A 15000-nucleotide genomic window follows, 5' to 3' on the forward strand; every position below is an offset into this window, starting at 1 on the left:
TGTGTGTGTAGTGTTTGCGCCTGTTTGTGTGTGTGTGCTCGAGTGTATGTGTGTGTTTTCAGTGTGCTTTTGTGTGTTGTGTGTTTGTGTGTATGGCTTAAATTGTATCTATTTGGGTGCGTGTTTCTGCGTGTTTGAGTGTATTTGTGTGTGTTTGAATATGTGGACGTGTTTTTGTGTGTGATTGTGTTTCTTTGTTGATATGTGTTTGAGTGTGTCTGTGTTTAAGTTGCGTTCGTTCGTGTGTGTGTGCTTTTGCTCCCACTTGTGTGTGTTCTAGAGTGTGTTTTTGTTTGCGTTCATGCGTGTTCTTGAGTGTTTGTGCCTGTGCTCCTTTTTCTGTGTACGTGTATGTTTGATTGTCTTTGTGCCTGTGTGTCTTTTTCCGTGTACGTATATGTTTGATTGTCTTTGTGCCTGTGTGCATTTTTGTGTATATACCTTTGTGCGTACGTGTGCGTGCTTGTGTGTGTATGACTTCGCGTGTACGTGCGGTTGTGTGTGTTGATCACAAGTCCAGTATCATGAAGTAATTCAGAGCAGGCCACTTGGACACGTATCCTCTTTTGCCCGAGGCTTCGAGGGAGAGTTACATCTTCAACGGAGGTTCGTGACCTGGACAGGGCTAAGATTTTGGAGAGTAGCCAAGGAAACTGACGAGAAGAGGATGAATTGAATAAATAAATAAGTAATGAATAAATGGACAATAAAGTCTTTAAGATGTATTGGAGAATAGCCAAGCGAACGGATGAGAGGAGGATGGATTAAATAAATTATAATATAAATAATGAATAAATGGATAATAAGTTATAAAAGCATTGGGGAGTAGCCGAGGAAACCGATGAGAGTAGATGGAGTGAACAAATAATTTAATAATGAATAAATGGATAACAAACTAAGACGTAATTGAGAATAGCCGAGGCAACGGATGAGAGGATGAATTAAATAAATATATAAATATGTAAATAATGAATGAATAATAATAATTTAAGAAGTGAGTGAATAGATGAATGATTTAATGAATGCACCAATGAATGATGAGTAAAAAAAATTAAAATAAATGAATGAATAAATATATCAATAAGTGAATGAATGAATGATCAAATAAATGAACAACTGAATGATCAAACAATGGATAAATAAATGAATAAATGAAACGCATAGTAAATGAAAAAAAAAAAAAAAACTATTTTGTATTCTAATATATTCTGGATTCCTTTTCTCCTCAGGTGGGATCCAAACAAGGTCACGGGCAATCCTCAAGGAGGGCACGAGGCACGAGCAGGGAGAACTCTTCACGTGCCCAGGGCAGCTGTGGGAAACACGGCCGTGCCTCGCGGGTCCCTGTCTCACGTACAAATGGCAGGTGTACAACGGAAGCGTCGAGTGCATTCGTAGCGACGGCACGATAGTCACAGGTGAGTTTTTTTTTTTTTTCTGAGTTCTCGGGTCTGGTGGGGCTGGGGTAGGGGGGTGGATATGGGAGGGGGGATACAGCTTATGAACCAAGAACCGGCAGCCTTGGTTCAGTTCATGCCATGGTTCATAGCCTTTAGGAACAAGTTTTTATTTTTTTAACGGTACACTCATGTTTTTTTTATTTTGATTTCTCGGGCCTGGTGGGGCGGGGGTAGGGTGGTGGATATGGGAGGGGGGAGACAGCTTATGAACCAAGAACTGGTGGCCTTGGTTCAGTTCATGCCACGGTTCATAGCCTTTTGGGGACAATTTTTTTTTAAACGGTACACTCATGTGTGCATAATCCTAAACATACATGATTATTTGCACTTTAGATACTGAATAAATTCACCGTTATTTAGAAATGACACATTCTTAGTTTTAATAACTAGGCTTTGTTTATTTCTGCTGTTAACTATACGTGAGTAGAATAACTTGTTATGGTTGATTATATAAAAAACTATCATTATTTTAAACGGTACACTCATGTGTGTTTTTCTAAACATACATGATTGTTTGTACTTTAGGTACTGAGTTGATTTATATATTAATTCACCGTTACTTAGATATTATACATTTTTATTTGTTATTAACTTTATAAACTAGGCGTTGTATATTTCTGTACTTAACTATATATTAACTTATTTGTTATGGTTGACTATATATAAAAAAAAACTACCACTCTTCTTATAGTGGATCAGTATCGTACAATAAGGTTGAATATGATGTCCCAACTACCTGGTGGAATTTTTAATGAAGAATCCACAGACCATAGTATAAACAGAGACGAAACTTCGTTTTCACTTTTAGCTGACCGCGATTTTTAGTCAGAGGATTCCATACATGGAAAATTCAAATCATTATCGGAATTAACTTAGGAAATAAATATTCAAAACAATAGTATTTGAAACCGCTAAAAGCAAACCAGGTTTGATAATATCCTAGGGCAACAGAACTCAAACCAAGGCATGATCACAAAAAAACTAGATAAATAAAACGAAATATATATTCATAAAAAAACGTTCCAGAAAATAATTCAAAAACAGCCTGAAAAGAAAGAACACATGACAATACCCTTGAGCAAGCATTCAGTTCACTGTATCATAACATTTCACTTATCACTTTAGCTATTCTTTTTTACCGAGGTCTGTAACGCGATGCATTGTGGTATGGAAACAATATTCAAGATTCGGTCCCACAAAGGATCTGCATTTATTTTATGCGAGATTTACCTTGAATCATTTTTTTTTCTCTAATATTTCCGGTTTTGGGTAGGAATGTAATTCCGGTTTTGCTGTGGAAAGAGATGACATTTAATGTTGTGTATTTGCGGTTGGGGAATATTGTAGAGAACATTATTTAAAACGTTAAATCTTAGAAACGCGTATATATACATACATACATATATATAAACTTTTTTGCGTGTATATATATGTAGTTTCCATATATAATGTATCCTTATATATAGTATATATATACATATATATGAATATATACATATATATATATAGTATATTATATATATATATAGATATATATATATATATATATATATTATATATATATATATTATATATATACTTGGAGTCAAAATAAACCCATCTGTACCACAATAACTAACTGCTAAGTCTGCAACGTATGGACATCATATGATCATATTGTCAAAAATTCAAACGTTCCTTTTATTATACTCTTCGAATGAACTTGGCAACAAATCCTGTAATGTCAAATTCACCTCACTTTGAACATAATATCCAACCGAAAATAATTAAACATGATGAGTGTTTCGAACCTGCTCCTTCTAAGTTCATCAGAAAGGCGATAGGTGACTTTTCCACTTGGCTATCATCAAATATCTACTAGTTATAAAGTTGGCTATCACGCTGCACATATAGGTTAACTTGGAATACATAAAAAAGAACCCAAGTATATACGAATTCGTAGAGCACAAACGAAATCGACTATATTTACGACAGCTAATCTGATGTGTCATTGGCTGACATTCAGAATTATCTAAATGCCAGTGTCCCCTCGAGACGGAGTTTAAACTATATAAAACACTACTTATTATATTTTATTTATTGGAAAACATCTTTTTCAGAGATTTAATGCGTTTACGTTTTATTTGATATTATGTTTAATATTGATATATCTGCTGGGGTTTCTGAGTTACTCTTCAATATTACAGTATAACCTTTGAATTATATGGAATCTTAATCAGAATAGCAACCGTTTTTTCGACCTTTTATGAATATCTATATCATTAATAATAATAATAATAATAATAATAATAATAATAATAATAATAATAAATAAACATTATATATTATTATTATCATCATGATAATGACCAAGTGAACATAAGAACGCAGCCCTTGCTACCATCTTCATAATAATAATTAATTAATAATAATAATGTAAATTATAAAAAAGTTACTTTTCAATATTAAAGTATAACCTTTGAATTATATAGAATCTTAATCAGAATAGCAACGGGTTTTCGATCTTTTATGAATATTAAATTATGATTGATAATAATAATAATAATAATAATAATAATAATAATAATAATAATAATAATAATAATAATAATAATTAATAATAATAACGATAAATTATTATTATTATTATTATTATTATTAATTATTATTATTATTATTATGATAAATGACCAAGTCAAAATAAGAACAGACGGCTAGGCCTACTATCATCATCATCATCATCATCATCATCATCATCATCATCATAATAATAATAATAATAATAATAATAATAATAATAATAATAATAATAATTATTATTATTATTATTATTATTATTATTATTATTATTATTATTATTATTATTATAACCTCATTTACCCAAGAGACTGTCATCATTACAAATGAAGTATTTAACTGATAAATAATAAAGCAAGCCATACGAACGTGGTCCTTGGTATAATAATAATAATAATAATAATAATAATAAGTTACTTTTCAAATTTAAAGTATGACCTTTCAATTATATGGAAGCTTAATCAGAATAGCAACTGTTTTTCGATCTTTTATGAATGATAATAATAATAATAATAATAATAATAATAATAATAATAATAATAATAATAATAATAACCCCTTCCTCCCAATGCCTCCCACCTTCAGGAGGGTGTGAAAACGAGCCCAAGCCCTGCGTTCCCGAATGCAATGTGGGCGGATCGGTGTGTTCCTCGAAGGGCGTCTGCGTCTGCAGGGCAGGACTGCGGGCGAGGTACGCGGAGACGCCCAAGTACCGGCTGCGGGCGTGCACGCCCATCCTAAACCTGACATCTCTTCCTCAGCCGCTCTCTGAAGCGAAGTATTTGCCAGGTAGGATGTTACGAGAGAGAGAGGAGAGAGAGAGAAACTGTGACGAAAAATATACATATATGAAAGTACCCTGTTTATTTATAAGTTCAAACAAACATATAAAGCATTGTTGCAGAGAAATAATACCACTCTCTTCTAATTTATTCATTATCTCCATCATTAATTAAAACAAGCCAAGTGTAGCACGAGTCTTGAAATAGAGATAAAAACCCACAATTATGTATAGGTACAAATATATGAAAAAATAAATCCAAACTGGTTCATTTTTAAATGTATTTGTACCTATGCATAACAGTGGATAAGATTCTCCATATCCAATCATTGTCAACTATAGTTAATCTCCTAGTAACTGTATCTCAGATATTTTTTGTTTCATCAACATGTCTAGTTATCTATCAGTTACAAATTTTCGTTGTGTGTACTTTGTAATTGGTGAAAAGGTCTTTTTATCTATTCATTATTTAAGCTCTCATTATTTTTGTCTCTTTTTATCTGCAGAAGACATCAACTTCTGGATGTTCGCCATGATTGGCGTAGGAAGCGCTTTCTTGGTATTTGTTGTCATGTCCATGTATTTGCTGTGGTAAGTACTTTGTTTGGAACCACTACTTGTACTACTGCTACTACTAATACAACACATACATTCACACACACATATATATAGAAATATATAGCACACACACACACACACACACACACATATATATATATATATATATATATATATATATAATATACTATTATAGTATATATATGTATATATATATATATATTATATATAGAATATGATATAGTAGTATACATTATATATATATATATATGTATATATATATGTATATATATATATATATACATATATATACTATATATATATATATATATATATATATATATATATGATATATATATATATATTGATTTGATATATTTATACATATATATGTATATTCATTTAACTATAATATTATATATATATATATATATATATATATATATATATAATATATATATATATATGTCAATAAAAGGAGCCCATAAAAACACCATAGAGAGAAAAGTACTATATTTCAGGGACTGCTGTCTCTCTCTTCAGGTATATGAATGGGAAAAGTTTACAGAAAAGGTGGTATTTATACCAAGAGATCCATCCACAGGTAAGCCAATTTAGGTCAACCCCGCTGATAATCTTCCTTTAATCTTCTCAAGCGTTGGTTGAATGAAAACTTTGTTGATCACATCTGAATCCCATGCTCCTTTTAAGATGTTCATTACCTGCCTCTGTTTTCTTAAGGCCGATTCCATCATTTGACTCTTGTACCAGCAGTTGCTACTATAAATTATATGTGACAAATTCCAACTGACCGTCTGTGTTGTATTAATCTCTGGGGAAGTGATTTTCCTATAAATCCGATGTAAGATTGGTCACAGTCCTGGCATGGGATTTAATAAACACCTGTTTCCTTGGGGAATGTCTTTTGTTGGACGTTAATCAGGGATTTGGCTAAGGTGTTTGGGTAAGCAAATGAAAAATGGTTAGATTTTCCGGGGGTCTGAGTCACTGTCTTAATCCTGTCCAGGTGAGGAATTTTTATTTTATTGTTGGGTGTCTCTTTGGTCTTGTTTTGAAAGTGACTCAGACCCTCGGAAAATCTAACCCTTTTCCATTTACTTACCCAAAAACCTTAGCCAAATCCCTGATTAACGTCTAACAAAAGATATTCCCCAAGGAAACAGAGGTTTATCAAATCCCATGCCAGGAATGTGACCAATCTTACATCGGATTTACAGGAAAATCACTTCCCCAGAGATTAATACAACACAAACGTCAGTTAGGTATGGACAACAAAACTCAGATATTTTCAACCATATAAATGAACATAACCATAGAATAAACTGGAATTTGTCACATATGATTTATAGCAGCAACTGCTGGTACAAGAGTCAAATGATGGAATCGGCCTTAATAAAAGAGAGGCAGGTAATGAACATCTCAAAAGGAGCATGGGATTCAGATGTGATTGACAAGGTTTCCATTCAACCAACTCTTAAGAAGATTAATGGAAGATTATCAGCGGAGGTGACCTAAATTGGCTTACCTGTGGATGGATCTCTTGGTATAAATACCACCTTTTCTGTAAACTTTTCTCAGTTCATATACCTGAAGAGTTCGTAGGAAGACAAGCAGTATCTGAAAATATAGTACTTTTTCTCTCTGGTATTTTGGTTGTTTTTATGGCGGGCTCCTTTTATTAGATGGAATTCTGTAGTAACATAACATTTTTACCAGTCAATATATATATATATATATATATATATATATATGTATATGTAATATATGATATATATATATATAAATATATATAGCTGTGTGCATATATATAAAAATACACATGTATATATATAATATATATATATATATATATATATATATGTATATATATAGTTTTCTATATATATATATATATATATATATATATATATATATATATATATATATATATATATGTATATGTATTATATATATAAGTGTATATATATAATATATATATATATATTATATATATATATATATATATATATATAATATTATATACATACATAACATATATATATGTGTATTATATATATATATATATATATATATATATATATATGTGTATATAATTATATTATATATATATATATATATATATAAGTCATATCACATTTCCGTGATTCATACACATTATATCGGAGCTACAATGTCCTTTAATATCTAATTCGCTCTACCTCGAATTAATATATTTTCATATATGCTTAAACTGGAAGGGGAATTTTTTCTCGATAATAGACTTGCCTGGACCTGGGCGCGAACCCATAGAGCCTTTCAAATCCAGGAACGTCAGTGAAGCTTTTACCTCTTTTGGTGGTGTAGTAGGTAAAAGCTTCACTGACGTTCCTGGATTTGAAAGGCTCCATGGGTTCGCGCCCAGGTCCAGGCAAGTTTATTATCGAGAAAACATTCCTCTTCGGTTAAGCATATAGGAAAATATATTAATTCCGAGGTAGAGCAAATTAGATATTAAAGGACATTGTAGCTCGAAATATAAATATATAAATAATAAATATATATAATATATACTATATATTACATATATAATTATATAATATATTAGAATATATACTTATACATTATATATAATAGATCTATATATATATTATATAATATAGATTTAATATATACAATACCATATAAGTCTATCACATTACCGTGATTCATATACTTATATCGAAACTACAAATGCTTCTTTAATATCTAATTCGCTCTACCTCGGAATTAATATATTTCATATATGCTTAACCGAGGGGAATTATTAAGCGATAATAGAATTGGCCATCGACAGGCGCGAACCCAGCGACCTCCTAATTCCAGGACTGGCAGTGAAGCCTTTCACTGCCAGTCCTGGAATTGGGAGGTCGCTGGTTCGCGCCTGTCGATCGCCAATTCTATTATCGTTTTAATTTAAATTCCCAAAATTCCCCCCCTCGGTTAAGCATATATGAAAAATATATTAATTCCGAGGTAGAGCGAATTAGATATTAAAGGACATTTGTAGTTCGATATATTATATATTATATATATATATATATATAGATATATATAATATATAATATATATATATAATATTTATAACATATATCTGTATAGTGTATATACATATATATATATATATATATATATATATATATATATATATATATATATATATATATATATATATATATATATGACTGGTAAAAGTTCTGTTACAACAGGATTCCATCTAATAAAAGGATCCCATAAAAACATCAAAATATTGGATCCTTTTATTAAATATATATATATATATATATATATATATATATTTATATATATATATATATATATATATATATATATATATATATATATATATGCATATATATTATACACACACACAGTAGAAAACCATCTAGAAGAAAGCAAACGAGCATAAAAACACGATCATGCAAAGTGGAAGGTCAAAACCTCATCCAGTTGGTTAATTATAGTTTACTTGTCTTCCAGTTCAGGAATTTTCCCCCTCTGTAATGAATTAAGTTGGAGTGCGTTATTAATTACGCTCTTCAACGTCCTTATAAATGTCGGTAATTATTTGTTACACTGATTTTGCCTGTTGCTCTGACGCTGTTTACATTTTATCGCTACTTTAGCTGTATTACATTTCTTTTAGCATATTTCTTTGTAAGTATAGGCATGACCTCATATGGGTGCTATCATTTAATAATAATGATAATAATAATAATAATAATAATAATAATAATAATAATAATAATAATAAACTATTATTATTATTATCATTACTACTACTACTACTACTACTACTACTACTACTACTACTATTACTAATAATAATATTATTATTAATAGTATTATAATAATAATAATAATAATTATTATTATTAAATGATAGCACCCACATACAGGCATGCCTATACTTACAAAACAATATCCTAATAGAAAAGTAATATCGCTAAAGTAGCGATAAATTGTTAAGTGTTATTTTTACTAATATTATCATCTCTTGTTCATTATTTATTTATCCATTTCGACTTATTATGCAAACGAGCTAATATTATCGTTTTTATTCCATTAACATTATCAAGCACACAATAATAATAATAATAATAATATAATGTATAATAACTACACAAAAATATACTTATTTTTATATGCAGTCCCAAATATATTTTGCCTACTAAGGCAAACACAAAAATCACAAACATTTAATTCCGAATTTACGATGTTTTTTTTTTAAGCAATTCATGAAATGACGCAATTATGGTAATCGGGCTTAATATGTAAAATATAAATATGAACATGGATTAACATCAAATTTTATATTTTTATAAATTCTGTAAAGAGCGCTGATTTTTGAAAATAAACAAGTTTGTGATGTTGTTTGATAGCATATATTTTTTCATAACAAGAGTAATAGTCATATTTGTAATATTATGTAATTATCGGGTCAAATATCTTGTTATTTCTAAAATCGTATTAAATTTAATTTTCCCTTCCTGAAGTGGCACGGGAAATTCTCTCTCTCTCTCTCTCTCTCTCTCTCTCTCTCTAATTTTCTAATTGTATGCATAATATATATATATATAATATATATATATAATATATATATATATATATATATATATATATATATGCATACAATTAATTTACATACATCCATTCATACATATATATTTATAAACAAAATCCACGAAGGAGACAGAAAGGTTTACAAAGAAGACTCGTATAAATGACCGAAGAGGATTGCAAACGAAAAAAATATGTACCTGAAACCCAACACAAGTGAAGAATTAGTAGACTTACCAAAACAGGGTTAAGAGGGATTACAAATGATTAGGCTCAACAGCTCGGGAGCAGGAACAAACCAATTAAAAGTTTTTATAAAGAAGGTAAGATTCATTTATACATACATACATCTATATATTTTCATTATTTATTTTCTTTTGCAGCCAAAGCCCGAGAGAACCAGAGATCACTCCCTCCTCTGACCATCAGACGCCAGAAGACGTTACGTCATCGCCCTGTCTGAATCTGCTAAAAGAAAAAAAAAGAAAAAAAACAAGAGGAGGGCGTTTGCGTCGTACGCGTTGTTTGTTCGTTCTTTCGTGCGATTGTTGATAATGCAAAACCAGAAGAAAAAGAAGAAGAAGAAGGTGATAAAGAAGAAGAAGCGTGTTGCATCACATTTCCAGATTCATCGCATGGTGTCCATATAGTGTACATATATATACATATATATATATATATATATATATATAGATATATATCATATATATATATATATATATATATATATATATATATATATATATATATATATATATATATATATATATATATATATATATATATATATATATATACTATATATACTTATACTATATATATATATATATATATATATATATATATATATATATATATATATATATATATATATATATATATACTATATATATATATATATATATATATATATATATATATATGGATATATATATATATATATATATATATATATATATATATATATGTATATATATATATAAATATATATATATATATATATATATATATATATATATATATATATATATATATATATATATATATATATATATATATATATATATATATTATATATATATATATATATATATATATATATATATATATACGTATATATATATATATATATCTAATAAAAGGAGCCCATAAAACACCAAAATATAGAGAAAAAAGTACTATATTTCAGAGACTGCTGTCTCCCTCTTCAGGTAGATGAATGAGAAAAGTTTACAGAAAAGGTGGTATTTATACCAAGAGGGTCCATCCACAAACAAGCCAATTTTAAAGTGACACCCCGCTGATAATCTTCCTTTAATTCTTCTTAAGGGTTGGTTGAATGAAGAGGTTGTCGATCGTGTCCGAAATCCATGCTCCTTTTGAGATGTTCATTACCTGCCTTCTCGTTTTATTAAGGCCGATTCCATCATTTGACTCTTGTACCGGCAGTTGCTGCTATAAATAATAGTACTTTTTTTCTCTAATAATTTGGTGTTTTTATGGGCTCTTTTATTAGATGGAATTCTGTTGTTACAGAACATTGTTACCAGTCATATAGATATCATATATATATATATATATATATTATATATATATATATAATATATATATATATAGATATATACTATTATATATTATATAGTATATATATATATATATATATATATATATATATATATATATATATATATATATATATAGATATATATGATATATCTATATATATATATATATATATATATATATATATAGATATATATATATATATATATATATATATAATATATATCTATATATCTATCTATATAGATAGATATATATATATATATATACGATAGATATAGATATTATATATATATATATATATATATATATATATATATCTATATCTATCTATATATATATATAATATATATCTATATCATATATATATATATATATATATATATATATATGTATATATATATATATACATATATATATTTATATATCTATATCTATATCTACTATCTCTATGCTATATATAATATATATATATATATATATATATATATATATATATATATATATATATAATATATATATATATATATATATATATATATACTGGCGCTTTATGTCTCGATTGCTAAAGGGATCTTCTCATCGTCCGGAGCGAGAACTATTAATCAACTAATTTTTTTAAACTCTTCGAGTGGTGTGCTACACTTATATAAGTTACTGGAAGAGTGATCATAAATCATCTATCATAGTTTTGTGGCTCCCAAAGCGATAAAAAGTGAGATGATAAAGTGATGATGAAATCATAATGATATCTTCAAAAATATAATGAAAAACAAATTCTTATTGATGGTGTGATTGTAATGGTAATAATAAAAGAATAATGAGGATACTTGCAAAACTACTGAACACGAGAATGATGTTGAATCACTGAAATAATGAACAAATACATTTATCTTTCCACACGTGTGTTTCACAGAAGCAAAAGGGAAATGTGATGATGATGATGATGAACGTATAATGAAGATACTTGCACAAAATACTGACGAAGAGAATGATGTAGAATCACTGAAATAAGGAATAAACACATTCCACAGCTGACACGTAACCTTAAGCAAGTGTTTCGTAATCCACGATATTGAAAAGTGAAGGAGATTCAGAACCGGATCAGTTTTGTAACTGAGGTTTATGTAATCCTCCAAAGAATGAGATATTTCAAAAGGTTTTTGTGTGTGTGTGTGTTTTCCACCGAAAGTGACGAGGAACGTGAAGGTGAAAGTAAAAAAAATTATAGTGTTTAAAAAGAGGCACAGGAGGAGAAAGGACTCATTTGGAACTTGTTGCAGGAAACGAGAATGGTAAGTTTAAGTGTCGAAGAAGGAAGGGAATGGAAGACATTATTTATTAAGTAAATAAATGAAGGAAGGACGAAAAGTTGCAATGGATAAAGCCAGTTTTTAACTTTTGCCTTTTTATTTTTGTTTTAATCATCTACTTATCATTATTCATTGTTTTCTTACGCATATGAATCGGGAATAAAATTCTCTCTCTCTCTCTCTCTCTCTTCTCTCTCTCTATCTCTCTCTCTCTCTTCTCCTCTCTCTCTCTCTCCTATTCTCTCTCTCTCTCTCTCCTTTATAATATAATATAATAATATATATAATATCTTATGTATAATATATAATATATATATATAATATATATATATATATAGAATGACCATTATCGATATATATATTATATATATATATATATCATAAACCTCTTATATATATGTATATATATTACACCATATAGAATATATATTATACTATAAGATATATATATATATATATTAATATATACATACATAATATAGAATATATATATAATAACTTATATATATATATTATATATAGTCACGAAGCTATACACAATGAATTGTTGAAATACATATATGTGAACTTTTCACCACTTTCCTGTCTAGACAGTTAAGGAACCTCCCAACAGCAAACGATTCCTGTCTTTAAAAAAATCTGGGTAGGTGAGAAATTAAATTCCATCCAACAACATTTATTATTTTTTCGTAGGAATGTTTTTTTTCTTTTCAACGAAATGCTCAAAAAAGCTCGTTGTTTCTTTCGTAGCGTAGACAAAAAATAAAGAAAGAAAATAATATCTCTGTTTTTATCATACACAAATTCATGCATAATGTGTCATGATATAAAGTTTTTTTTTTCAATTCTCTCTCTCTTTTCTCTTTCTATGATATTACTAATAGTCCATTTTTGCTTCAAACTTTTCCCTTTTCCTCCTTTTATTTGATGCATATATATATATATATACATACATATATGCATATATATTCATACACACTCTAATAAATCATCAATCTGTTCTAATGTAACTGAGAAACACTACTGTAAAATAATATTCAGTATCCGGAACACAAGACGATTTTACGGAGAGAATATTTTGATGAAAAACGACTAGCAGTCGTCGACACAACCTTGACCTTTGGGTCACAAGTCGTCCTCATTGACCTTGATACTCCGATGATTTTTGGGTCACAAGTCGTCCTCAGAACACATCATAATCTAGGGTCATAAGTCGACGATATTATTCCCCATAATGTCTGGTCAAGAGTCAACAGAATTTTTAAAACAAAGTGGTCACCATTCGTCAGTATCAATCCTGATTTCTTGTGGTCACTAGTCGTTGTCAGAATTTCTGATACAATAAGGTCACAAACTATCAGTTTTAATCCTTTTTTCTTGTGGTCATAATTCATCTGTATTAAACCTGATTTCTTGTAGTCACAATTCACCTGTATTAAACCTGACTTCTTGTGGTCACCATTCATCAGTACTGAATCTGATTTCTTGTGGTCACAATTCATCTGTATTAAACTTGATTTCTTGTGGTCACAATTCATCTGTATTAAACCTCATTTCTTATGTTCACAATTCCTCAGCAGTAATCCTAATCTCTTCTGGTCATAAATCTGATACAATGTGGTCACAATTCCTCCGCATTAAACCTGATTTCTCGTAGTCCCAAATCACCAAAATCCTGATCCGCTGTAGGTGACAAGTCGCCAACAAAAATTCCTCTAATGTACATTGTGATCTGGAGTGGTCAATAGACATTCTGATACCTAAAGGTTACAAATTGGCCTTCTTTTTTCCAAATATTCTTGCACCCCGAGAAAGGACAGGACTTCTCCCAGCGAACGAAAGCTACTGAAAGCCAACGAAACATTGTGAAAAGTGTCTTTATTCCCAAGGAGAAGGAGAATCAGTATTAGACAGAGTTTATTTACATTGTATCATCTCATTTTCTAAAGTCCACGTTCATATTTGTTGCCATGAGATCCGTGTAAAGGATTTACATATTTATAAAGACATCCCAAGCTATCATATATGTGCTCTGATAAATGTCCTAGACAGATTTATTACATACGACAGTGTAAATACATTTTTTGGCCTTTGTTGAATGTCTTCTTCCATGGTTAGTGAAGCAGTAGTGTCGAATTTAATTGGATGTTATATAATGAAATAAATGTTTTAG

The 15000-nt window shown here is 29.0% G+C and overlaps 1 protein-coding gene across 1 annotated transcript in view; it reads left to right on the forward strand.

Annotated features, from left to right (window-relative positions):
* The window catches only part of LOC135202834 (thrombospondin type-1 domain-containing protein 7A-like), a 38488-nt gene extending 27932 nt beyond the window's left edge, over positions 1 to 10556 (forward strand). The window contains 6 exon segments of the mRNA XM_064232293.1: positions 576 to 606; positions 1230 to 1418; positions 4602 to 4805; positions 5304 to 5388; positions 10335 to 10362; positions 10364 to 10556. Of these exon segments, the coding sequence (XP_064088363.1) occupies positions 576 to 606; positions 1230 to 1418; positions 4602 to 4805; positions 5304 to 5388; positions 10335 to 10362; positions 10364 to 10414 (588 nt within the window). The 3' untranslated portion in view covers positions 10415 to 10556.
* The last annotated feature ends 4444 nt before the right edge of the window (positions 10557 to 15000 follow it).

This window comes from Macrobrachium nipponense, chromosome 33, assembly GCF_015104395.2.
Source record: "Macrobrachium nipponense isolate FS-2020 chromosome 33, ASM1510439v2, whole genome shotgun sequence".
NCBI lineage: Eukaryota > Metazoa > Arthropoda > Malacostraca > Decapoda > Palaemonidae > Macrobrachium > Macrobrachium nipponense.